Below are 26,173 nucleotides of genomic sequence, written 5' to 3'. Positions count from 1 at the left end.
CTTTTCACTTTCATGCATTGGAGAAAGAAATGGCAACCCACTCCAGTGTTCTTGCCTGGAGAATCCCAAGGACGGGGGAGCCTGGTGGGCTTCCATCTATGGGGTCGCACACAGTCAGACATGACTGAAGCGACTTAGCAGCAGTAGCAGTAGCGGCTAACATAGACATTTTTACTGGCAAGCATGCATTAAATATCTGTTATATTGAATTAAGTCCTACCACAATACTTCTAATTTCTCTTACTCCCTAATATCTGATCATCTGTTAAACTATTTTAACTCTTCAAGGTCTCTCCCTCAGTCTTCTCCTTTCTACTGCCTTCTGTCTTTGTTAAAAAAAAAACTCACTATTACTTTCACTGATTAAAATTCCCCACTCTCAGTCTCTCCCCAACTTCAATCCATTCTACACGCTGCCATCAGCTATTGCCAGCACAGATCTGGTCATGTCATTCATGATCTCAAAAATCTTCAGTAGCTCCCATTTACAGAACACTGAAAACCTTTAAACTAGCTTTAAAAGCCTCATACAATCTGGGCCTTGACTACCTTTAGATGAATACCTCATATCACACTGTATTCCCATTCTCACATCATAGACTTATATCCTAGCAAATCATACTCCTCCTTCCTCCAAGAACACATCCATGCCTTTGCTTACACTGCCCTCATCCACCAGAAATAGGCTCCTTTAATCTGTGAAAATATTATCCACTCTCCAATGCCCTGCTCAAATTCCACCTCTTTCACAATGCCTTACTAAATCTATTCCCTAAACCACCACCACAGCCACCTCATTGTTGATGGTCTTGTAACTTGTATAATAGCAGTTTCTGCATATGACTATCTTGTCCACCTGAATGTAAACCCATGGGGTTGGGGTGGGATTCAGGATGGTATATCTTTAGACATTTCACATTACAATGCTATATATTGACTGCCTTGTACCCAATAAACACTTCATGAACTGAACCAATTCCTACCATGACAAAAGTTCAAAATAGGAAAAATGTCAATGAAACATCTCATTAGCTAGTTATAACAAATCATTTGCCTCTCCTTATCCCCCAAAGTGTTTCTAAATATAACTTCATATTTCATCCTTAATTATCCTATCATTACAAATGTGATCAATATACTTAAATGAAATGACCTAAGAAGGAGATCTTATGAAAAAACCACTAGTAATAAGGAAAACTGGAGCTATGACCATGGCTATCTAAATCCCAAGGTTTTAATATAGTTGACAATAATTCAGAATTTAGGGGCAGAAAAAAAGAGTTGACTGTGGGGAAAGAGAAGGAACTGGATACATACTATGTGCAAATCATTTTGCTAAGGAATTAAACACAGCAAGGTATTTAGTATTTAGTTTTTATATAACAACTCTTGAAGACAGTTCTTCTCCCATTTAGAGATGAAGAAACTGAAGCTCAGAGAGGTTAGGTAACTTGCAGTGGAGCTAGTGTAAGTTGGATGTGAAATTGGAACCTAGATTAAACTGGCCTCCAAAGCCCACATTCTTTCCTCTATTACTACAGGGTCTCATGAAATTAATTAAAATTAGCAGTTTTTCCCAATCTGCCATGTATCTGATGTCCTAGTTAAATTTTTAGAGTCAGTGGCTTTAGCCCCAAACTGTTTTAGCAATGAATTGTATTACTTTCAAAACTAACTTCCTTAAACAAAAGCAGTATGCTAAAAAATAATATAAAAGTACCAATAAATATTTAATATAATATGGTGATAGAATATACAATTTGAAAATTCTATAACAAACTCCATCAGGAATCAAGTACTCTATCACCAAAACACAAAATGCACAAACTGTGTACATTGGCACTACTTCATGAAAAGTCCACTTTACTACTAAAAGAGGCTATTCTTAATGACCTTTGTCCAGGAATGACCAACAGCCATCACACCTCCTAATTCTTACTTGAAACCTCTGACACATTTTCCCACAGGACAATTTTACAGTGATTAGGCTTTTCATCATCATATCTCTTCCCTGATGCTGACAGAATTCAGGCAATAGCTAAAATTATGGCTGCCCGAAGGATAATATCCTTTGAAGTCCCTATTCCCAATAGACCTAATTGAGACAGTCCCTGCAAGAGCTCTCACAACCAAAGCTTCTTGCTTATCCTATTTTCCCCTCTCCCAAGAACCCTATTTCTCAGGAGCCAATAGAGCTGATGCTTCCCTTTCAGGCCCATTCTCCACCTCTCACTGGAACCAATCGAATTCTTGTTTGAAACTTCTGACACATTTCCCATTGAACGATGTTACAGTGATTAGACTCTTCATCATTATACCTCGTTACTGTGCACTGGTATAAAAACATAACTATCCTTAATAATTTTTTTCCTGTGCAAAAACATGTTAAGAGGCTAAACAACCAATTATCACACTTCTGAATGATAATTCAAAGGTTAACAACTGCCTATGAAACAAGACAGCAAAAGATATTGAAAAAGATTCCACAAAATATGATAGTGTATACAATCTTTAATTTTATCAGGATTTAACATAGACAGAAATAGACATTAAAGTTTCCTTTAACATTAAAGTTAACAGATTCGTACTTACATTTTCTTTAAGGATTTCAACACATATTCAAAAAATACATTCTACAATGAAAGCACCCTTAGTCCTAAAAACTATCATGATTGAGGGCTGCAAAGCTCACATTCAACAGTTAACATTTCCAAAGCCAACATCAACAAACATGTAATTAAAATAAATATAAATTCTGGGAAGTAAAAGTGTCTCCTTATCAAAAGAAAGCCATTATAAACAAACATCAATAACAACAACAACAACAAAAACATAACCTTTCTGAGTACTAAACAGGTCTAAGCAGGTCAGATGTAGTGGTTAGTTTTCACCCAGAATATTTGTTTTAGAAAAAAGTTCAATTAAATCACTTGCAGGGTTAAATCTAACCAATTGTAACTGTTTTAGACAAAGAAGGCAGAAATACTCTCTTTACCACATTACCTTCACCTTTCGTTTTACTTCATAGGGATTAACAATTTCCACTCCAGTATTTTTCCAAATTGCTGAGGTAGAGAGACCCATTGTTAAATCTCTATAATACCTAAAACATACTGCAAACAATAAAAAAAAAAAAAAAAACCATATGTGGTAATTACAATTTAAAACATTTCTACATTCAAAGTTAACAAAAATAATAGCAAGCATGCGAATGGTTCCCCCCTCCCATCCCAACCTTTTATCCAAACATTTAACTGTTCTTATAAACCAGATGCCTAGAACTATAAGTCAAAAGATTACATACACAAATTAAACAAAATTCCTCTTCCCTTGAGTAATCTTCTAGAAAATTCTTGCAAGTATGAGACATTCCAAGAAGAAACAAACCCCTCTTCATTTATCCTGTTCTTAAGAGATGTAGAATATTACAATGTATCTAGGAATTCCTTAGTGTACTAGTAAAATAATTCCCATAAATAGAGAGGGTTCAACTTTAGACTTCTTCCATATTTCTACTACATTTCTTATTAAATGTTATTCTGGCATGTAATTTTAACCCCAGCTCAGTTGGAAATTTGAAAAGAAAAAGAACAAATTAAACAGAAAGCAGTCCAAAGTATATTTTTAAGGATGAAGGAAGTACTTAAAAGACAAATCTGCACCTAGAGATGTGGAGGATTTCGAGTCCTACCTCAAAAAATCCTACTGTGAATCAATTTGTCCTTCAAAATTTTAGATCTGTCATCGTGATGGCCTCTACTGTACTACCAGGCTGTCAATTGATTGGTTATCAGAAAAACATCCGACTTTCCCAAAAGTCTTGTTTTTGTTTTTAAACGCTGCCTGCTTCTAACAGTAACAACAAAAACAACAAAGCAACAATAATAAAAAACAAAGAACCTGTGCACATCTGAGTTCTCACCAAAGCCTAACCAGAACAGTTTCGGAAGTAAGAAGAGCGGGAAGAGAGGCGAACCAAAATATTTTGGTTGAACCTCGCTGTCTTACCAAAGATTCCTCTTACAAGGGCTGGAGTTTACTTTGCCTGTTCTTTCACTGACCAACGGGGCGGGGACAGCAGTTGGGCAAAGGGAGAAGGGGCGGAAGAGGGCGGTAGAATTCAGGAGACCGCCAAGGAGGCTGCAGAACATCACCTGAGTGTAGATAAAGAAACCTTGCCTCCAGTTAATCTCCATTTAGGTTGTTACAAAGAACCACAACAAGCCACAAAGAAATGAGAAAAGTAACTAAGGAGCATTCATCCCTATGTGTAAATGTCCCCAGAGTTCGTCACCTTGCTGTTTCTGTTGTTTCTGTTGCGCTGGGTTCCTAAAGCACCCGGTGTTCAAATAGAGAGCTGGAGTCAGCAGCTGTCCCTCAAATTGGCAGCTAGCACACTTGGCGCAGCGGAGAAAGAGAAACATGTGGAGCCAGGCGCGGGCACCTGGCGTATCCCCCAGTTCCACTTCAGGTCGAAAAGTGAAGAAACTTAGTCACAACTCTGGCGTGGCCCGCAAGGCAGATACTCCCCCGAGGCCAAGCCCGGCCCGGGCTGCACTTACTCCTGACTCCCGAGCCCGCCACCCAATCCCCGCCGGCTCCCAAGAGAAAGCGCGGTTCGGGCAGAGCGTTGTCCGCCGCCCCGCAGCCTCAGGGGCCTGGCCTGGCACCTCGCTTCCCAGCCCCATGCCCCTTCTCCCCTGGGCCCCCCAGCAACGGTCTTCAGAGGAGGAAGGGGGTGGCCCCAACCCCTCTTGGCCACCATACTAACCTCGACGCTGCTTGCGCTGCCGCCAAACACCTCCATTTCTTGGTCCCAGGGCTCGTCTTGAGGAGCGAACGGTAGCATCGCCCCTTCAGGAGCACTCGAACAGGAGCTGCCAACTGCCCGAGCGGCCGCGCATCCCGTTTTTGGAGCCTGCCTGCCACTGCGCCGCCGCCACCGCCGGGATCCCCAGCCTCGCCTTCAGCGACAGCTGCCTTCGCCGTGGGGTCCCTCAAAGACTCGGAGCGAGGGGTCGTCGCCACCGCAGGCTGCTGCTCCCCACGGAGAAGACAACTCTGTGCTGCCTCTCCAAGAGCTGCCGCTCGGTTTGTGCTCACCACTGCCGCCAACGCCGCGACAGTCGTTCGGCGGTGACTCCCCCCCGCCGCCCCGCCGCCATCTCCCCGCTCCCTCGGGCCCCCTCCCAGCTCTGTCAATATGGCGGCAGCGGCGGCGTTACCTGTGCGGCGCCTGGAACTCCCGACCGCGGGGGCACGGCAGCGTCACCCAAACGTCAATGGAGATTCCCCAGCCTAGGGTGAAGCGGGGAAGGGCGGGGGGGGGGGGGGGGGGCTGTGGAGGGGGAGGCGGGGAGGTGCGAGGGATCGCGTGGTGGGGATTGGGAGAGAGGGGAAGGGGGCTTACTGGGCAGGGAAGGCGGGAGATGCGTAGTAAAATCCTCTGCTAGCTCTTCGGTAAACCTGCGCGCTCCACGGAGCATGCGCGGCGCTGTTCACACATGCTCAGCAGGCCCTCGCAAGTCAACAGAGCAGTCTTGCCGGCCGGAGTCCCAAAAAAGGTTTGGGAGCTGGGGCCCCTCATGAGCATTTGGAGGAGTCAGTGTCAGAAGACTCCAGGAATACCTGCTTTCAGTGCTTGCCAAAGCAGGTGCGCTATACACCGAGGCACGCCCATTTGGTATTTAGTGACAAATATCAAGGCAGGGGTTTTAGTCCAGTATACATTAGCCTCATAGAAGCTGGAGGCAGGAATAAAATCCGTTTAAAGTAAAGTAGTACAACTGCGCTCCCTAACTCCGCCCTCTCCTCTTGTCCTGCTCACAGTGTTGGTATTTATGCTGGTTGTCTTCATAGTATTGATGACACTCCGTGTTTCCAGTATTCACATATATAATGTACACCACTTATTGGACTCAACGTAAGGCAGTGAAGGCAGAGTGTAGGAATCTAACTTCATTTCCACCCCGCTCTGAGGATATTGGACCTGTAGTGACAGAAATTATCATTTTTCTCTCTTCTCCAAATCATTTACTGCTTTGCTGCTCTAAGCCACACACTGTACCAGATGCTAGCAATTTAACTGAGATGAAGTATAGCCTCATGCATGGGAGATGATCAATACATGGGAAATATTTCAAAACTTAGAGTAAAAATGTTATTCCACATTTGACACTTCAAAGAACTTGAAAGAGCAACTGTAACAACTACTAAGCCAGCTCAGTACCTTGGAGAGGTTTCTAACGGTAGACATAAAATAACACCCTCTTCCACGTACTACACCTAGGACTTTGATGCTGTGCTCCACGGAAAACGTTGAACGATGCTCTCTATTTATTTCACCATCTAGCTTCTAGCACTGGCAACATAAACTGAACCAGAGATTGTACCTGAATCGCAATCAAAGATCACTAGTAGATCATTCCCACCTACTCATCTTAAAACCCCAGGGAAAAAGTAAGTTTTAAGAATATGTGTGTGTGTGTGTGAAGTTGCTCAGTCGTGTCCGACTCTTTGCGACCCCATGGACTGTAGCCTACCAGGTTCTTCCATCCATGGGGTTTTCCAGGCAAGAATACTGGAATGGGTTGTCATTTCCTTCTCCAGGATATCTTCCCGACCCAGGGATTGAACCCGGGTTTCCCATATTGTAAGCAGATGCTTTACTGTCTGAGCCACCAGGGAAGCTTTAAGAATATGATTCTATAAAAATGAAAGCTTTGAAAATAGTGGAGACATGGGGCTATAAACAGTGAAAATATGTGTGTGGGTACACAGTGGGTACACATGCAGGTAGACTTCCCTTTGGCTGAACTGACCTTGCTTCCGCCAATGCTTTGAGCACTGGATATCATCTTTTCTTGCCTACTCAAAGGCCTTGTTCTGCAATTCTTCCACTTCCTGCCTGCCCCTTTCACACCATCTATTTTCCTCCTCTACTGGACCTTTCCTGTCAGCAAAAAGCATGCTGTTACTGACTTCAACTTGCTGGACCACTCATTAGTATTTGAAGCAGTTAATGTCTCTTGAAACATTACCTTCACTTGGCCCCCAGAGCAAAACATTTGTTCATTTTCCTTTTACATCACTGGCCATTTCATCTCTGTGTCCTTTGCTATATCATCCTTCATCTTCCTAATCTCTAAAAACTGGAACTTCAGGGCTCAGTCCTTGAACTGTACCTTCCCCAGCATTTTAGGTATTCCCATATCCCATCCTGTTCCACGGCTTTAAATCCCATCTGTATGCTGAAGACTGTCAAATTTTATCTCTAACCATAAACACTTCCTTGAAGTCTAGACTTGTACATGCAACTGCTTATTCTATTTGGATACCTAACTGAATTCTAGATTCGACCCTAACTAACCTGTTCCTTGCCTAGTCTTCAGAATAATTAATGACCTCTACCACCCACTAGTTTGTTGCTCAAATGTCCTTTGAGTCTTTTTATGACCATCCGTTCTAAAACACCATCCCCATAACTATCTAGCCTCACCCTGCTTTTTCTTGATAATACTAATCAACATGTTATATATGATTTATTTATTTATTCCATCTAGCACCTAGCATAATGATACTCAGTAAATTTTTCTGAATGAATGAATTTGTCCTTTCCTCCTATGCATTTGATAAATACACCACATCAACTAACTATATTAAGAAGCTTCCTCACTATGAATGTATTACTCTGCTTCTATACAAAATTTAATTTTCATGTATGTTCATTCATTCTACATTCCCCTTAATATATAGACACGTGTGTGTGTTAGTCACTCAGTCATGTCTGACTGTGTGCAATCCCATGGACTGTAGCCCACCAGGCTCTTCCTCTGTCCATGGGATTCTCCAGGCAAGAATACTGCAGTGGGTTGCCATTTTTTTCTCCAATATATAAATATACATGTCTCATTTAAAAAAAATAATTAAATTCCCTTCCTCAACTCAATGGTTTTAATAAACTCTCATTTTTCAAATCTTTCCATTAGTTAACAAGTCTTTTTTCTTCTATCTCAATTATTTTTTAAATGTCTGCTCCATCCCCACTGCCACTGACTCAGTTCACCTCATAAAATATTTACTTGAACCAATTATAACAATGATTCCTCTTAACTGATTTCTCTGACTCTAAATTTATACTCTGTCCTCAAACCATCCTCCTCATTGGCAGCCCAGTGATCAAAATTTTCCAGTGATTCTTTTACCGTCTCCAGTAAAATACCCAAACTCCTTAACTCTGAATGCAGATGTTTAAAAGTTTTCACCATCTGGCCTCTATCTTCCTAGCTTCATGTACCATTTCATATTCCAGTCAAATTTATGCACATGTTATTGTCTCTTCCCTAGCCTAGTCTTTGTAGATAACTTTCTCTTAATAGCAGTCAATATTAACTACTAGTTACTGAGAAAAGAGCCAACTGTGCTCCAGGCTTATGCTCTTCATGGATTCATTTAGCCTACCTAAGAACTTGTAAAAACTTACATTATCTGTATTTTACAGATGAGGTACCTGAGCCTAAGGTTCAATGATTTTCCCAAAACCTCACAGATAATAAATGAAAATCTAGAATTAAAACGAAGTCTGCCTGGTGCCAAACCTTTTATCCCACTCTGGTGCTCTGTGAAGCCTCTTAGAGCTTAACTTCCCCTCTTCATTCCTTCTTTCCACTCATCCCAGGGATAAATTAGTCACCCATTCCTCTGTACTTCCATAACATCTTGTCCATATACTAATTTCAGCATTTCTTTATCTTTACCAGTGAACTTTGAGCTTTTTGATGGTAGTGAATTAATTAAGCTCTGCATTCACAGCATATGGCTGGTGCTCAATAAACGTGCTGGATGGACAAACAACATTTCTACTTTAGCCAGACACTATGTTAAAACTCTGGTCTGTTATAAAAATGTATGACAGTACTTACTCTTGAGAAGTTTAATGCCTATCTGTTCTGTTTTGACTCCTTGTATCAAAGACATATTACCTGATTTTAAGTTATTGGTAACCAGAGACTATTAGATCTAATTTCTGCTAAATGAGAAAGCCCTTGAAATGTTGGTGAAAAACATGATGACTTTATTTAAGCACAAAGGCATGTAGTAAGGAAGACTGGAACTTAAAATTCTAAATTTTCTATAAGTATACACAGCAGAGTTTATTGCTTTCCCTTCAGTAGTCAGGACATTTTTGCCTCAAAATTTATATATCCCTATATGTATCTCTGGATCTCCAATTATTGTAGCATTAAAAGTTTAAAAAGTATTTGGCAAGGTTTTGGTTGTTCTGGAACTGGGATGTACTTAACTAGTTTCTAAATAATATATATTTCATCATAAAGGATGATGCAATGGGTTCTACCACCATTAGAGCATGTTTTCTGAGTATTTTCAGAACTAGGGAAAGGGTACATATACCTATACACTGACTTCTTTGCCCTGTGACAAATGGCACACATCAGATGACCAGGGTCAGGTGTAAAAGTGGGTGGTCATGCAATTTAGCTAAAAAAAGTTAACCAACCCATATGGAGATAAAAACAAACTCATCTTGGCCTCACTAAGGGGGTGTGAAATATGAACCAAGGACCTTTGATCAGCAGAACATAAACCACCCACAGATCCTACATTGTGTTCTTCTTCCTAGATTGTGACATATACAAATACTGCTTATTTGGAGTATAATTATAGAAAGAGCCACACAGTCCCTCAGCATTCTCTACCTAGTTCCCCAAAGTTTATAATCCAAATAGCTGGAAAGTGATGAATCAACATAGAGCATAAAAGCACTATTAGAAAAATATTCCAATATTTTACTTGGAGATATTCTGATTTAAATATATAAAAAATGGGATCTGTGTGAAGAAACAGGAAACTTTTAAGTTTTAGCAAATACTTATTATATTTAAGTTATTCCTCAGGAGTGTCAGATAACTTTTGTTCTCTAAAAATACTAAGTAACTTTGGTCCCCCTACAAATCAATTTCAAAAGGGTGAGCAAGTCACACATACTTGTGAAATATGTTTCATTTTTGTTGAAATGAATGAGATTAAGCAGTAAATAAATGATAAATATGGCTATAGTTTAGTAGTTTTTCTCTTTGGAGAGTAAAGTTTATAGTACACAGAGAACAAAATACCTTAATGATACTAGAGAGGGGGAAGAATAGTTACCATTGTTTGTAGTCTAACTCCTAAGATTTTTATGAAAATTTATTATTATTATATTTTATGGTTTAGCTAGAATTCTAACCCATTTAACAATGGCACATGTTACAAAGGAGTTCTGCTGTATTATATATAGGCAAAATATCAATGTTATTTACATTTTATTTCCTTTTTATTTCTAAATCTCTTCAAATCCAGCCAACATATTTGGTTATAATGATATTTTCTGGAAAAAACAAAAAACAGTTGTCTTACTGGTAGGTTTTCTAAAATGTTAGAATGATGGATCTATGAAACAGGAAATTGATTCCTACGATAACATACATAAATGTCATAACCACCTGTAGGTGACAAAACAGATACATTTTTATAAACCCAAGCAATAACACCAGATATGAAGGTAATCTGGCTGCCCACATCCTTCACAGTATTATTCACCCAGGTAGAGCCAATTAATTTGAGCAACTCATTTGATGTCTCTTCCTTAACTCAAAATTTTTCATTTGGGTCCCTGCAAATTTTAGAACTTTGTTATGGAGTGTTCCTTCTGAGTTAAAGGTGGACCATTCTTTCATTAAGGATATGAGAGTAGCAATGTTACCCTACTCAGGCTTCAAACATAACTCATAAATCTGTATAACAATAATAAAAATGTAAATTTGTATACCTACCAAGTTACCTAGTTTCAAACTGTATTTTTCATATAATTTGCAAAACTCTTGTCACCTGCAATAAAATATGTGTTTAGAGTTCCTATGACTGAAGTAATGATAAAAGATTTCCGTGGTCATACAATGTAGCTGGAAAAAGTTAACTGACTCATGTGGACCCATCTATACCTGTTCCCTAGGTTCCTCTGGTATTTACAGTTTCTAAATAAGAATTGTTTTAAACGGAACCAGATAATTTCAGACTTATGATCATGGTCTTATTGACATTGTACTCTAAGTCATTGGTAAGTGTGCATTAGAATAACCTCCAGGGCTTTGTCAAAACACAGATTGCTGAGCCTCAGTGTTTCTGATTAATTAAATCTGGGTTGGGGACTGAGTGTGTGCATTCCTGCCAAGTTCCCAGGTGATACTACTGGTCTTGAGACCACACTTTGAGAACTACTCTTTTAAGTTATAATTAGCCAAAGTAAGAGACAGATATTTTAGAGAGGAATTTTGTTCAAAAAGCCTGCATGATTCATTCAGATTTCAGGTTTTAAAAATTCATATAAAAATTATAGAGAATTGGAAACTGCAAATTTAAACTGCAAAAGAAAAAAAAATCTACAAAGGAAATATTACATAAGATACAAACCCCAATGAAGCACTTTAAGGTCTCATTATATAAAAGCAGTTGACATGCTAATAACAACTTATTATTAATAAACATAGTTGAAGTTAATAGAAGTGCTTTTTTTCTGGTGCCCTGTATTAGGAGTTCAACTGGGAAAATAGGCAAATTTGGAGTTGGTTACAGAAGAAAAAGTATATATATATATATATATATATATATATATATATATATATATGCAGATTCAGTTCAATTCAGTTCAGTTGCTCAGTCGTGTCCAACTCTTTGCAACCCCATGAACCACAGCATGCCAGGCGTCCCTGTCCATCACCAACTCCCAGAGTCCACCCAACCCATGTCCATCGAGTTGGTAATGCCATCCAACCATCTCATCCTCTGTCGTCCCCTTCTCCTCCTGCCCTCAATCTTTCCCAGCATCAGGGTCTTTTTCAATGAGTCAGCACTTTGCATCAGGTGGCCAAAGTATTGGAGTTTCAGCTTCAACATCAGTCCTGCCAATGAACACCCAGAACTGATCTCCTTTAGGATGAATTGGTTGGATCTCTTTGCTGTCCAAGGGATTCTCAAGAGTCTTTTCCAACACCACAGTTCAAAAGTATCAATTCTTCTGTGCTCAGCTTTCTTTATAGTCCAACTCTCACATCCATACATGACTACTTGAAAAACCATAGCCTTGACTAGATGGACCTTTGTTGGCAAAGTAATGTCTCTGCTTAGTAATATGCTGTCTAGGTTGCTCATAACTTTCCTTCCAAGGAGTAAGCATCTTTTAATTTCTTTTAATTTCATGACTGCAATCACCATCTGCAGTGATTCAGATTGGCCACAGACAAAGACAGGTGACATGTTCCTAGGTTACTTGTGGTCAGCAGGTCAGAGATAAGCAAGTTAAAATTTGGAAGATATGTAGACAGTGATAAGGGCAGAGGGTTCTTGTCCAGTGAATCAGGAAAACTTCAGGTAAATGTGATATAGTACCCTGGATAGCTCCCTGGAGGAGAATTTGCTTTAAGTCTGGCCTCACCCAAGTAAGCCTTTTTTTTTTTTTTTTTTTTCCTATTTAGCGCCCCTCTCATTGTTAGAAGGGTTTCCCTGGTGGCTCAGAGGATAAAGAATCTGCCTGCAATGCAGGAGACCCTGGTTTGATCTCTGGGTTGGGAAGATACCCCAGAGAAGGGAATGGCAACCCACTCCAGTATTGTTGCCTGGAGAATTCCAGGGACACAGGAGCATGGCAGGCTACAGTCCATGGAGTCACAAAAAGTCAACCACAGGGGGGGAGGAGCCAAGATGGCGGAGGAGTAGGATGGGGAGAACACTTTCTCCCCCACAAATTCATCAAAAGAGCATTTAAACATCGAGTAAATTCCACAAAACAACTTCTGAATGCCGGCAGAGGACATCAGGCACCCAGAAAAGCAACCCAACTCTTCAAAAGGAGGTAGGAAAAAATATAAAAGACAAAATAAAAGAGACAAAAGAGGGAGGGATGGAGTTCCGTCCCAGGAAGGGAGTCTTAAAAAGAGAGAAGTTTCCAAACACCAGGAAACCTTCGCACTGCCGAATCTGTGCCGAGCTTTGGAAGCACAGAGGGCAACATAACAGGGAGAAAAAATAAATAAACAATTAAAACTCGCAGATTGCGAGCCCTACGGTAACTCCCCCAGCGGAGAAGCAGCACAGACGCCTGCATACGCCATTAGCAAGCAGGGGCTGGGCAGGGAGGCGCGGCACGGGCTGCATCGCTGAGAGTAAGAATCTGGCCTGAATACCCTGAGCGCTATCTGAGCGAAATAATTTGGGCTAGCAAACCAGACTGTGGGATATCTACCACGCGAAAAGCCAGCCCTAACCTAAGACACCACCAGGCCCGTGCACGGAACAAAGGACTGAACAGAGATAGCCGGCTGCAGACCTTCCCCCTCCGGGGACAGGCAGCCAGAGCTGTAAGGGGGCAATCTCAGCCCCAGAGAGACTTTATCTATAAAACTGTAAGCAGGCTTCTTTGCTAACTAAAACTTATTGGGGGTCTGGACGGTCAACATCTGCCTGAGAAGGTGCGCTGGTTTTACACCCAGATAACCGAGTGGCAGGGAGGCGATAAGTCACAGCATTGGCGCTCGCCAAACACCTCATCACCTGAGCTGCTGGGACCTGGGAAGAGCACAAAACGCAGGCCCAACTGAGCCTGCGCCTCTGAGAGCTACCCGAGTGCCTGAACCTGAGCGGCTTGGACCTGGGAGGTACATGCAGCCCAGGGCCGGCCTCGGATTGTTCCCAGCGGAACAACCTAGAGCCCGAGCAGTGTGGGCAGGGAGGCTACATGCGCCATGAGCGGGGGCAGACCCAGTGTGGCTGAGGCACTGCGAGTGCACACCAGTGTTATTTGTTTGCAGCATCATTCCCTCCCTCCCTCCCCACAGCGTGACTGAACAAGTGAGCCTAGAAAAAAAAAAAAAAAAGTGTCCTCCACCGTCCCCTTTGTGTCAGGGCGGAAACCAGACACTGAAGAGACCAGCAAACAGAAGACGTTATAACAGAGGGAAATGCTTCGGAAGCTACAGGCAATAGATAAAACCCTGTGGTTACTATGGACTACATAGGAAGGGGGCTATAGATCTTGAGAAATATAAGACGGACCAAGGAACTAGCCAAAAATGAACTGAACCCACAATACTCACAACAAAACCAAAGAAAGTCCTAGATATATTTTTACTATTTTTACGATCATTCTTTCTTTTTTTTTAATTTTTTTTAAAAAAATTTTAAGTCCTCTATTGTTCCTTTAATTTTCACTTTTATAACCTATTACTTTGCAAAAAAAAAAAAAAAGACCCTATTTTTTTTCTTCTTCAGCAAACTTCATATATATATATTTTATAATTTTTGACCTTGTTTTTTTTTTTTTTCTTCTCTTCTTTAACATTGTATTTTTGAAATTCCAAACTCTACTCTAGATTGTTAATTTTAGCTTTTTGGTATATGTTATCAATTTTGTACCTATAGCTTTTTTTTATAATTTCTGTGACTTTTTTTTCCCTCTGATCCTTTCTCTTCTTCTTTTATATAACATTGTATATCTGAAATTCCAAACTCTACTCTAGATTTTTAATTTATGCTTTTTGGTATTTGATATCAATTTTGTACCTGTATTTTCTTTATAATTTTTGTGACCTTGTTTGTTTTTGTTTGTTTATTTTCTCTCTTTATTTTTCTTCTTCTTTTTTTTTAACATTGTATTTTTGAAATTCCAAACTGTACTCTAGATTTTTAATTTTTGCTTTTTGGTATTAGTTATCAATTTTGTACCTGTATTTTCTTTATAATTTTCACGACCTTGTTTGTTTTTGTTTGTTCGTATTTTTTCTCTTTCTTTTCCTTCTTATTTCTTTAACATCGTATTTTTGAAATTCCAAACTCTACTCTAGATTTTTAATTTTTGCTTTTATGTATTTGTTACCAATTTTGTACCTTTAAGAACCCAATCTTCAGGACCCATTTTTCACTAGGGAGCGAGATTACTGGCTTGACTGCTCTCTCTCCCTTTGGACTCTCCTTTTTCTCCACCAGGTCGCCTATGTCTCCTCCCTAACCCCTCTCTACTCTACCCAACTCTGTGAATTTCTGTGTGTTCCAGATGGTGGAGAACACTTAAGGAACTGATTACTGGCTGGATGTGCCTCCCTCCTTTTCATTCCCCTCTTTTATCCTTCTGGCCACCTCTGTCACCTTCCTCCTCCTTCTCTTCTCTGTATAACTCCGTGAACATCTCTGAGTGGTCCAGTTGTGGACTGCACATAAGGAAGTGACTACTGGCTAGCCCACTCTCTCCTCTATTGATTCCACCTCATCTCATTTGGCCACGTCTAACTCCCTCTTCCCTCTTCTCTTCTCCATGTAATGCTGTGAACCTCTCTGAGTGACACTCACAGTAGAGAAACTTTTCATCTTTAATGTAGATATTTTATCAATGGTGCTGTATAGAAGGAGAAATTTTGAAACTACTGTAAAAATAAGACCAATAATTGGAAGCAGTAGGCTTAAGTCCAAACCCTGACTCCATGGAACTCCTGACTCCAAGGAACATTAATTGACAGGAGCTCATCAAATGCCTCCATACAGACACTGAAACCAAGCACCACACAAGGGCCAACAAGTTCCAGGGCAAGACATACCAAGCAAATTCTCCAGCAACAAAGGAACACAGCCCTGAGCTTCAAGATACAGGCTGCCCAAAGTCACCCCCAAACCATAGACATCTCATAACCCATTACTGGATATTTCATTGCACTCCAGAGAGAAGAAATACAGCTCCACACACCAGAACAGCGACACAAGCTTCCCTAACCAGGAAACCTTGACAAGCCACCTGTACAAACCCACACACAGCAAGGAAAAGTCACAATAAAGAGAATTCCAGAAACCTGCCAGAATACAGAAAGGACACCCAAACTCAGCAATTTAAACAAGATGAAGAGACAGAGGAATACCCAGCAGATAAAGGAACAGGATAAATGCCCACCAAACCAAACAAAAGAGGAAGAGATAGGGAATCTACCTGATAAAGAATTCCGAATAATGATAGTGAAATTGATCCAAAATCTTGAAATCAAAATGGAATCACAGATAAATAGCCTGGAGACAAGGATTGAGAGGATGCAAGAAAGGTTTAACAAGGACCTAGAAGAAATAAAAAAGAGTCAATATATAATGAATAATGCAATAAATGAAATTAAAAACACTCTGGAGGCAACAAATAGTAGAATAACAGAGGCAGAAGATAGGATAAGTGAATTAGAAGATAGAATGGTAGAAATAAATGAATCAGAGGGGATAAAAGAAAAACGAATTAAAAGAAATGAGGACAATCTCAGAGACCTCCAGGACAATAGTAAACGCTACAACATTCGAATCATAGGGGTTCCAGAAGAAGAAGACAAAAAGAAAGACCATGAGAAAATACTTGAGGAGATAATAGTTGAAAACTTCCTTAAAATGGGGAAGGAAATAATCACCCAAGTCCAAGAAACCCAGAGAGTCCAAAACAGGATAAACCCAAGGCAAAACATCCCAAGACACATATTAATCAAATTAACAAAGATCAAACACAAAGAACAAATATTAAAAGCAGCAAGGGAAAAACAACAAATAACACACAAGGGAATTCCCATAAGGATAACAGCTGATCTTTCAATAGAAACTCTTCAAGCCAGGAGGGAATGGCAAGACATACTTAAAATGATGAAAGAAACAGCCCAGATTATTGTACCCAGCAAGGATCTCATTCAAGTATGAAGGAGAAATCAAAAGCTTTTCAGACAAGCAAAAGCTGAGAGAATTCTGCACCACCAAACCAGCTCTCCAACAAATACTAAAGGATATTCTCTAGACAGGAAACACAAAAACAGTGTATAAATTTGAACCCAAAACAATAAAATAAATGGCAACGGGAACATACTTATCAGTAATTACCTTAAACGTAAAAGGGTTGAATGCCCCAACCAAAAGACAAAGACTGGCTGAATGGATACAAAAACAAGACCCCTACATATGTTGTCTACAAGAGACCCACCTCAAAACAGGGGACACGTACAGACTGAAAGTGAAGGGCTGGAAAAGATTTTCCATGCAAATAGGGACCAAAAGAAAGCAGGAGTAGCAATATTCATATCAGATAAAATAGACTTTAAAACAAAGGCTGTGAAAAGAGACAAAGAAGGTCACTACATAATGATCAAAGGATCAATCCAAGAAGAAGATATAACAATTATAAATATATATGCACCCAACACGGGAGCACCGCAGTATGTAAGACAAATGCTAACAAGTATGAAAGGAGAAATTAACAATAACACAATAATAGTGGGAGACTTTAATACCCCACTCACACCTATGGATAGATCAACTAAACAGAAAATTAACAAGGAAACACAAACTTTAAACGATATAATAGACCAGTTAGACCTAATTGATATCTATAGGACATTTCATCCCAAAACAATGAATTTCACCTTTTTCTCAAGCGCACATGGAACCTTCTCCAGGATAGATCACATCCTGGGCCATAAAGCTAGCCTTGGTAAATTCAAAAAAATAGAAATCATTCCAAGCATCTTTTCTGACCACAATGCAGTAAGATTAGATCTCAATTACAGGAGAAAAACTATTAAAAATTCCAACATATGGAGGCTGAACAACACGCTGCTGAATAACCAACAAATCACAGCAGAAATCAAAAAAGAAATCAAAATTTGCATAGAAATGAATGAAAATGAAAACACAACAACCCAAAACCTGTGGGACACGGTAAAATCAGTCCTAAGGGGAAAGTTCATAGCAATACAGGCACACCTCAAGAAACAAGAAAAAAGTCAAATAAATAACCTAACTCTACTGTTAAAGCAACTAGAAAAGGAAGAAATGAAGAACCCCAGGGTTAGTAGAAGGAAAGAAATCTTAAAAATTAGAACAGAAATAAATGCAAAAGAAACAAAAGAGACCATAGCAAAAATCAACAAAGCCAAAAGCTGGTTCTTTGAAAGGATAAATAAAATTGACAAACCATTAGCCAGACTCATCAAGAAACAAAGGGAGAAAAATCAAATCAATAAAATTAGAAACGAAAATGGAGAGATCACAACAGACAACACAGAAATACAAAGGATCATAAGAGACTACTATCAACAATTATATGCAAATAAAATGGACAACGTGGAAGAAATGGACAAATTCTTAGAAAAGTACAACTTTCCAAAACTCGACCAGGAAGAAATAGAAAATCTTAACAGACCCATCACAAGTACAGAAATTGAAACTGTAATCAAAAATCTTCCAGCAAACAAAATCTCAGGTCCAGACGGCTTCACAGCTGAATTCTACCAAAAATTTACAGAAGAGCTAACACCTATCCTGCTCAAACTCTTCCAAAAAATTGCAGAGGAAGTAAACTTCCAAACTCATTCTATGAGCCCACCATCACCCTAATACCAAAACCTGACAAAGATCCCACAAAAAAAGAAAACTACAGGCCAATATCACTGATGAACATAGATGCAAAAATCCTTAACAAAATTCTAGCAATCAGAATCCAACAACACATTGAAAAGATCATACACCATGACCAAGTGGGCTTTATCCCAGGGATGCAAGTACTCTTCAATATCCAGAAATCAATCAATGTAATACACCACATTAACAAATTGAAAAACAAAAACCATATGATTATCTCAATAGATGCAGAGAAAGCCTTTGACAAAATTCAACATCCATTTATGATAAAAACTCTCCAGAAAGCAGGAATAGAAGGAACATACCTCAACATAATAAAAGCTATATATGACAAACCCACAGCAAACATTATCCTCAATGGTGAAAAATTGAAAGCATTTCCTCTAAAGTCAGGAACAAGACAAGGGTGCCCACTTTCACCATTACTATTCAACAGAGATTTGGAAGTATTGGCCACAGCAATCAGAGCAGAAAAAGAAATAAAAGGAATCCAAATTGGAAAAGAAGAAGTAAAACTCTCACTATTTGCAGATGACATGATCCTCTACATAGAAAACCCTAAAGACTCCACCAGAAAATTACTAGAACTAATCAATGATTATAGTAAAGTTGGAGGATATAAAATCAACACACAGAAATCCCTTGCATTCCTATACACTAATAATGAGAAAACAGAGAGAAATTAAGGAAACAATTCCATTCACCATGGCAACGGAAAGAATAAAATACTTAGGAATATATCTACCTAAAGAAACTAAAGACCTATATATAGAAAACTATAAAACACTGGTGAAAGAAATCAAAGAGGACACTAATAGATGGAGAAATATACCATGTTCATGGATTGGAAGAATCAATATAGTGAAAATGAGTATACTACCCAAAGCAACTTATAGATTCAATGCAATCCCTATCAAGCTACCAACGGTATTCTTCACAGAGCTAGAACAAATAATTTCACAATTTGTATGGAAAAACAAAAAACCTCGAATAGCCAAAGCGATCTTGAGAAAGAAAAATGGAACTGGAGGAATCAACCTACCTGACTTCAGGCTGTACTACAAAGCCACAGTTATCAAGACAGTATGGTACTGGCACAAAGACAGAAATATAGATCAATGGAACAAAATAGAAAGCCCAGAGATAAATCCACGCACATATGGGCACCTTATCTTTGACAAAGGATGCAAGAATACACAGTGGATTAAAGACAATCTCTTTAACAAGTGGTGCTGGGAAATCTGGTCAACCACTTGTAAAAGAATGAAACTAGAACACTTTCTAACACCATACACAAAAATAAACTCAAAATGGATTAAAGATCTAAACATAAGACCAGAAACTATAAAACTCCTAGAGGAGAACATAGGTAAAACACTCTCTGACATACATCACAGCAGGATCCTCTATGACCCACCTCCCAGAATATTGGAAATAAAAGCAAAAATAAACAAATGGGACCTAATTAACCTTAAAAGCTTCTGCACATCAAAGGAAACTATTAGCAAGGTGAAAAGACAGCCTTCAGATTGGGAGAAAATAATAGCAAATGAAGCAACTGACAAACAACTAATCTCAAAAATATACAAGTAACTCCTACAGCTCAACTCCATAAAAATAAATGACCCAATCAAAAAATGGGCCAAGGAACTAAATAGACATTTCTCCAAAGAAGACATACAGATGGCTAACAAACACATGAAAAGATGCTCAATATCACTCATTATCAGAGAAATGCAAATCAAGACCACTATGAGGTACCATTTCACACCAGTCAGAATGGCTGCAATCCAAAAGTCTACAAATAATAAATGCTGGAGAGGGTGTGGAGAAAATGGAACCTTCTTACACTGTTGGTGGGAATGCAAACTAGTTCAGCCACTATGGAGAACAGTGTGGAGATTCCTTAAAAAACTGGAAATAGAACTGCCTTATGATCCAGCAATCCCACTGCTGGGCATACACACGGGGGAAACCAGAAGGGAAAGAGACACGTGTACCCCAATGTTCATCGCAGCACTGTTTATAATAGCCAGGAAATGGAAGCAACCTAGATGCACATCAGCAGATGAATGGATAAGAAAGCCATGGTACATATACACAATGGAGTATTACTCAACCATTAAAAAGAATACATTTGAATCAGTTCTAATGAGGTGGATGAAACTGAAGCCTATTATACAGAGTGAAGTAAGCCAGAAGGAAAAACACCAATACAGTATACTAACGCATATATATGGAATTTAGAAAGATGGTAACAATAACACGGTGTACGAGACAACAAAAGAGACACTGATGTATAGAACAGTCTTATGGACTCTGTGGGAGAGGGAGAGCGTGGAAAGATTTGGGAGAATGACATTGAAACATGTAAAATATCATGTAAGAAACGAGTTGCCAATCCAGATTCGATGCACGATACTGGATGCTTGGGGCTAGTGCACTGGGATCACCCAGAGGGATGGTATGGGGAGGGAGGAGGGAGGAGGGTTCAGGATGGGGAACACATGTATACCTGTGGCGGATTCATTTTGATATTTGGCAAAACTAATACAATGATGTAAAGTTTAAAAATAAAATAAAATAAAAAACAAAAAAAGTCAAGCACAACTGAGCAACTAAGGCTTTCAACACTTTTCTTGTTAGAATTCTGAATGTTCAAGAAGCACAAACATTTATGCAGATTTGAGCCCCTGGACACTAGGAAGCAGAATATTTTAATTTCACTAGTAACATTCAGAACCACTATCAGAGATATCTATAATCCCTAGTAGGCTATGTCAGGATCCTGACATATTTAGACAAAAGAGGACTTTTAAAACCAAGAATTGGCTTTCCATTCTAAAGCAAAGAATTACTTTCATTATTTTCCTTCTGCACTTACTAATTCAGAGTTCATTTACCTCTTAAATTATTTATTGAATTGACCTGAAATCTAGTTCAAGAGATTTTCAACATGAATGTAGTATAAAATAATCTTATAACTTTAGCATTCTGCTAGAAAATACATTCTATATAAGCGATGAAAAGTTCTTTTTTTTTATTTTAATTGAAGGCTAATTCTTGGCAACACAGCTTCTACCTAACTTCTTTGCTTTCTACGTCTTTAAGTATGATCTAGTATATTTCATTGGACTTTTAATTAAATCAAGATTAAAGCTTTTTTTAAAAAAACTGTATATGCTTAGAATGTACTATATGATGATTCAATATACATAGTGCAAGGTTTACTACAGTCAAGGTAATTAACATATCCTCTCACAGTTACCATTTTCAATATATGATAAGAAGACCTGAAATCTATTATCTTAGCAAATTTCCAGTATTAAATACAGTATTATTAACTAGAATCATCATGTTGTAGATAATCTCCAGAGCTATTCATCCTACATAACTGTAACTTTGTACTCTTTGACCAGCATTTCCTCATTTCCTTCTCCTCTTTGCCCTTGGTAACTACCATTCTCTCCTCAGCTTCTATGTATTCAACTTTCTTTTCTTTTAGATTTTACATATAGTGAGATCATGCAGTGTTTTTCTTTCTGTGTCTGGCTTATTCTACTGGGCATAATGTCCTTCAGATTCATCCATATTGTTATAAATGGCAGGATTTCCTTATTTTTTATGATTGAATAATTTTCCAAATATTACATTTTCTTAACCAAACTTATCCATTGATAGATGCTTAGGTCATTTCCATATCTTGACCACTATAAATAATGCTGCAATGAACATGGGAGTGTATATATCTCTTTGAAGTACTAATTTTATTTCCTTTGGGTATATGCCCTGAAGAGGGATTACTGGTTCATTTGGTAGTTCAATTTTTAGTAAAGTCAACCCTTAACCAGAGGTCCCACAATGGCATTTCTTATCTTATGGATTTTAATACATTTCAAGAAAAGATTTTAAGTTAAAGCTTTATTTAAATTAATAGCTATTCAAGATGAATCCAAAAAGCCTTTGTTGTTTATCAAATGGCATTGCAATGAGGAAAATCTTACTAAAAATGTAAATACTATAACTTAAGTCAGGGGAGGTTTGGAACACTTTTAAAAATTAAAAAAAAGAAAAACATTAACATAGCAATACATCTTAGAACTAAAATAGATTACTATGCCTATACACAAGGAGACTCCTATATCCTGTATGACCTCTCCCTAAACATTCTTTTAACAAATCGATTTTTTAAAAATATTTATTTATTTGGCTGCATTAAGTCTTAGTTGGAGCACGAGGGATCTTCAATATTCATTTTGCCATATGGAATCTTTAGCTGCAGCTTGCAAACTCCTGGCTATGACATGTTGGATCTAGTTCCCTGACCAGGGATTGAACCCAGGCCCCCTGCCTTCAGAGTATGGAGTCTTAGCCATTGAACCACCAGGAAAGTCCCTAAACAAATTGATTTTAAACAGCTATTGCCCAGAATTCCACTTCAGCTCAGGATGCAGAAAAGATAAAATGTCCTTTTCTATACTAACAACTATAAAAAGGCAAATAAACAACAAAATCATAACTTTTCTTGAACACACCAGAATGCTGAGGTCACAGGACAACAGAGTAGCCTAAAATCCAAAGACAACCCTTCCAAGGAGAGATGGAATGCTAGCACTGATTCGCCTATAGCACAACACAGGGGTAAAAGATATGCAGTGCCATAAAGCAGTAAGGAGAATTGAGCTAATTTTAAAATTATTTTTGTAAAGTCTAAATGTGGAGTAGCATGATATTATAAAGCTTGGAACAGCAAAGACCAGCAAAATTGGCTTTCACTCAGGCTGCTTGCCAAAGACTTACATCTGGTGATAATGAGAAAGAAAGGTGACAGGGCAGAACACCAGATAAAGCCTCTCTGAACAAACATTGCAGGCTTAGAAGAAAGGGTAAATCATTGCTACAAGAAAGGCAAAAATTCTTCACAAATGCTACTGACTGATAGGGGGAGGTGGGGCAGCATACACTATTGCTCCTCAGGAAATGTGTGAATACCCATTGCTTCCAAGGAAGGTAAAAGGAAAAAAAAAAATCCCTCTGTTCCTTAGGAGAGGGGCAAAAAGCTGTCCTAGACCTAGGCAATTAGAGGCTTCATAGCAAAGAGAAGGGGCAGAAAACTTTCCTTGAAAAGCCCACTGAAGATACAAGGCAAAATTTAGCTGCCATGCAAAGGACAGATAGTACTGCTGAGAAAACTCTGCTCTGATAATTCAGGGACACAAGGTCTGTCTAAAACTGAGGCTACACCAGGACAACAGAGAAATCCCCTTGTCTCTCCAGCCTGGTCAGTCAGTTCAGTCACGCAGGCATATGTCTGACTCTGCGACCCCATGGACTGCACCATGCCGGGCTTCCCTGTCCATCACCAACTCCTGGAGCTTGCTCAATCTCATGTCCATCGAGTCAGTGATGCCATCCAACCATCTCATCCTCTGTTGTCCCCTTCTCCTCCTGCCTTCAATCTTTCCCAGCATCAGGGTCTTTTCTAATGAGTCAGTGCACCACTGTGATAGCATGTACCAAATAAAAAGCAACAGCAAATTACACCTGAAACTATCACAACATTGTTAATCAACTATACCCCAATACGAAATGAAAAGTTTTGAAGAAGCAAAAGCAAATTAGTTGAATATGGTTCATACTATAAATTTTAAAATTATAAAACTTTTAGAAGAAAACATAAGAAAAATCTTTGTGACTTAGGGTCACAAGTCATAGGTGCTGAGTTCTTAAATATGAAACCAAAGCTATGATCCATAGAATAACAAATTGATAAATTAGATTTCATCAAAATGAATTTTTTCTGCAAAAGATTCTGTTAAGGATATGAAAACATAAGCCACAAGTTTGGGAAAAAGTTTGAAAATTACATATCTGACAAACATCTTGATCAAAAATATATAAGGAATTCTGTAAACTCCACAGGAAAAAAAAAATCCAATTTAAAAATAAGATAAATACTGGAACAAATACTCCACCAAACAGGACATATGTGCCAATAAGCACATGTAAGATTACTCAACACTAACAACACCAAATGCTGGCAAGGATATAGAACAAGAGGAATCCTCATTCACTGGTGGGGAAAAGGCAAAATGGTACAGCTACTTTGGAAGACAGTTTACCAGTTTCTTAAAACTTAACATTCTCTTCACATATGATCCAGAAATTGTTCTCCTTGGTATTTACTCCAAGGAACTGAGAACTTATGTTTAAACAAAAATCTGCACATGAATGTTTATAGCAGCTTTTTAATAACTGCCAAAACTTGGAAACAATCAAGATGTCCTTCAGTATGTGAGTGGATACATAAACTGTGGTATATCCATTGCTCAGTCATGTCTGACTCTTTGTGACCCCATTGACTGCAGCCTACCAGGCTCCTCGGTCCATGGGATTTTCCAGGCAAGAGTGCTGGAGTGGGTTGCCATTTCCTTCTCCAGGGGATCTTCCCGACCCAGGGATTGAACCTGGGTCTCCTGCATTGTAGGCAGACACTTTACTGTCTGAGCTACCAGGGAAGCCCAGATAATATATTATTCAATGCTAAAAAGAAATAAGCTATCAAACTGTTAAATATATGGAAGAACCTCAAATATATATTACTAAGCAAAAGGAGTCAGTCTGAAGAGGTTATATACTATACGGTTTCAATTATATGACATGATGGAAAAGGCAAATCTATGGAGACCATAAAAAGAACAATGGTTATCAAGAGTTAGTGAAGAGGTAAGGATCAAAAGGTGGAGCACAGAGGATTTTTAAAGCAGTGAAACTATTCTGTATGATACTATGATAGTGGATACAGGCCATCACATATTTGTCAAAATCCGTATAATGTACAATGCCAAGAGTGAACTCTAACGTAAACTATGGACTTTAGTGATAATGATGTTTCAAAGTAGGTCCATCAGTTGTAACAAATACATCTGTTGTGAGATGTTGATAGTGTGTGAAGCTGTGCATATACAGGCAGGAGATATATGAGAAATATCTGTATTCCCCTCCCAATTTTGCTGTAAACCTAAAAGTACTCTTTAAAAATTTCTATTTTTCAAAAGAATAAAATATTCAACATTACTGTGGTATGAATGTTCTTGTCCCCCTCAAAATTAGGTTAGTACTTAGAATTGATAGCATTAAATGCTTATATTAGAAAAGAAGAAACTTCTCAAATCAATAACCTAAATTTCTTCCTTTATAGTAGTAAAAGAAGAACAAACACAACTCAAAGCAAGCAGAAAGAAGGAAATAATAAAAATAAGATAGAGAAATCAATGACATTGAAGACAGAAAACAATAAGGAAAATCAACAGAACCAAAATCTGTACTTCTAGAAAAGATGAATCAAATTTATTAGTTACTGTCTTCACCAATCAAGAAAAAAAGTTAGAAGGCAAGAACTATAGATATCAAAATTGAAGAGCTATTGCTACAAATCCTACAGATATGAAATGCATAATAAAGGATATTAAAAACAAGTTTATCCCAGTAAGTCCAATAGATAAAAGTGACCAGTTCTTTTTAATTTTTTAAATTTTCCTGGAGTATAGTTAATTTACAAGACTGTCTTAGACGTGACCAGTTTCTTAAAAGACACAAACAACAAAAGTTCACTCAAGATTCAGTGGAATATTATTCATCCATAAAAGGAATGGAATACTGAAATATACTACAACATGGATGAACCTTAAAACATTAT

General features: G+C 38.5%; 1 protein-coding gene across 27 annotated transcripts in view; it reads right to left on the bottom strand.

Moving 5' to 3' along the window:
- RPS6KA6 (ribosomal protein S6 kinase A6) overlaps positions 1-26,173 on the bottom strand; it is a 388,962-nt gene that overhangs the window by 194,261 nt on the left and 168,528 nt on the right. For 4 of the 27 annotated variants that reach the window (XM_070784461.1, XM_070784460.1, XM_070784469.1 and 1 more), the window contains exons 1-3: positions 4,009-4,715; positions 3,305-3,402; positions 3,004-3,113 (exon numbers count right to left, since the gene is read on the bottom strand). The exons of 1 other annotated variant lie outside the window; for it this stretch is intronic. In XM_070784461.1, coding sequence (XP_070640562.1) covers positions 3,004-3,113; positions 3,305-3,402; positions 4,009-4,196 — 396 coding nt within the window. In that variant the 5' untranslated portion in view covers positions 4,197-4,715. Of the gene's footprint in view, positions 1-3,003; positions 3,120-3,304; positions 3,408-3,691; positions 4,722-4,771; positions 5,182-5,225; positions 11,622-26,173 lie in introns of those variants that run through there. 22 more of the 27 variants (XM_070784463.1, XM_070784467.1, XM_070784468.1 and 19 more) reach the window with 19 other exon arrangements.

The sequence above is a fragment of the Bos indicus genome, chromosome X (assembly GCF_029378745.1).
Source record: "Bos indicus isolate NIAB-ARS_2022 breed Sahiwal x Tharparkar chromosome X, NIAB-ARS_B.indTharparkar_mat_pri_1.0, whole genome shotgun sequence".
Lineage (NCBI taxonomy): Eukaryota > Metazoa > Chordata > Mammalia > Artiodactyla > Bovidae > Bos > Bos indicus.
The sequence above is the reverse complement of the archived record's forward strand: the minus strand, read 5'-3'. Positions and strand labels throughout refer to the sequence as shown.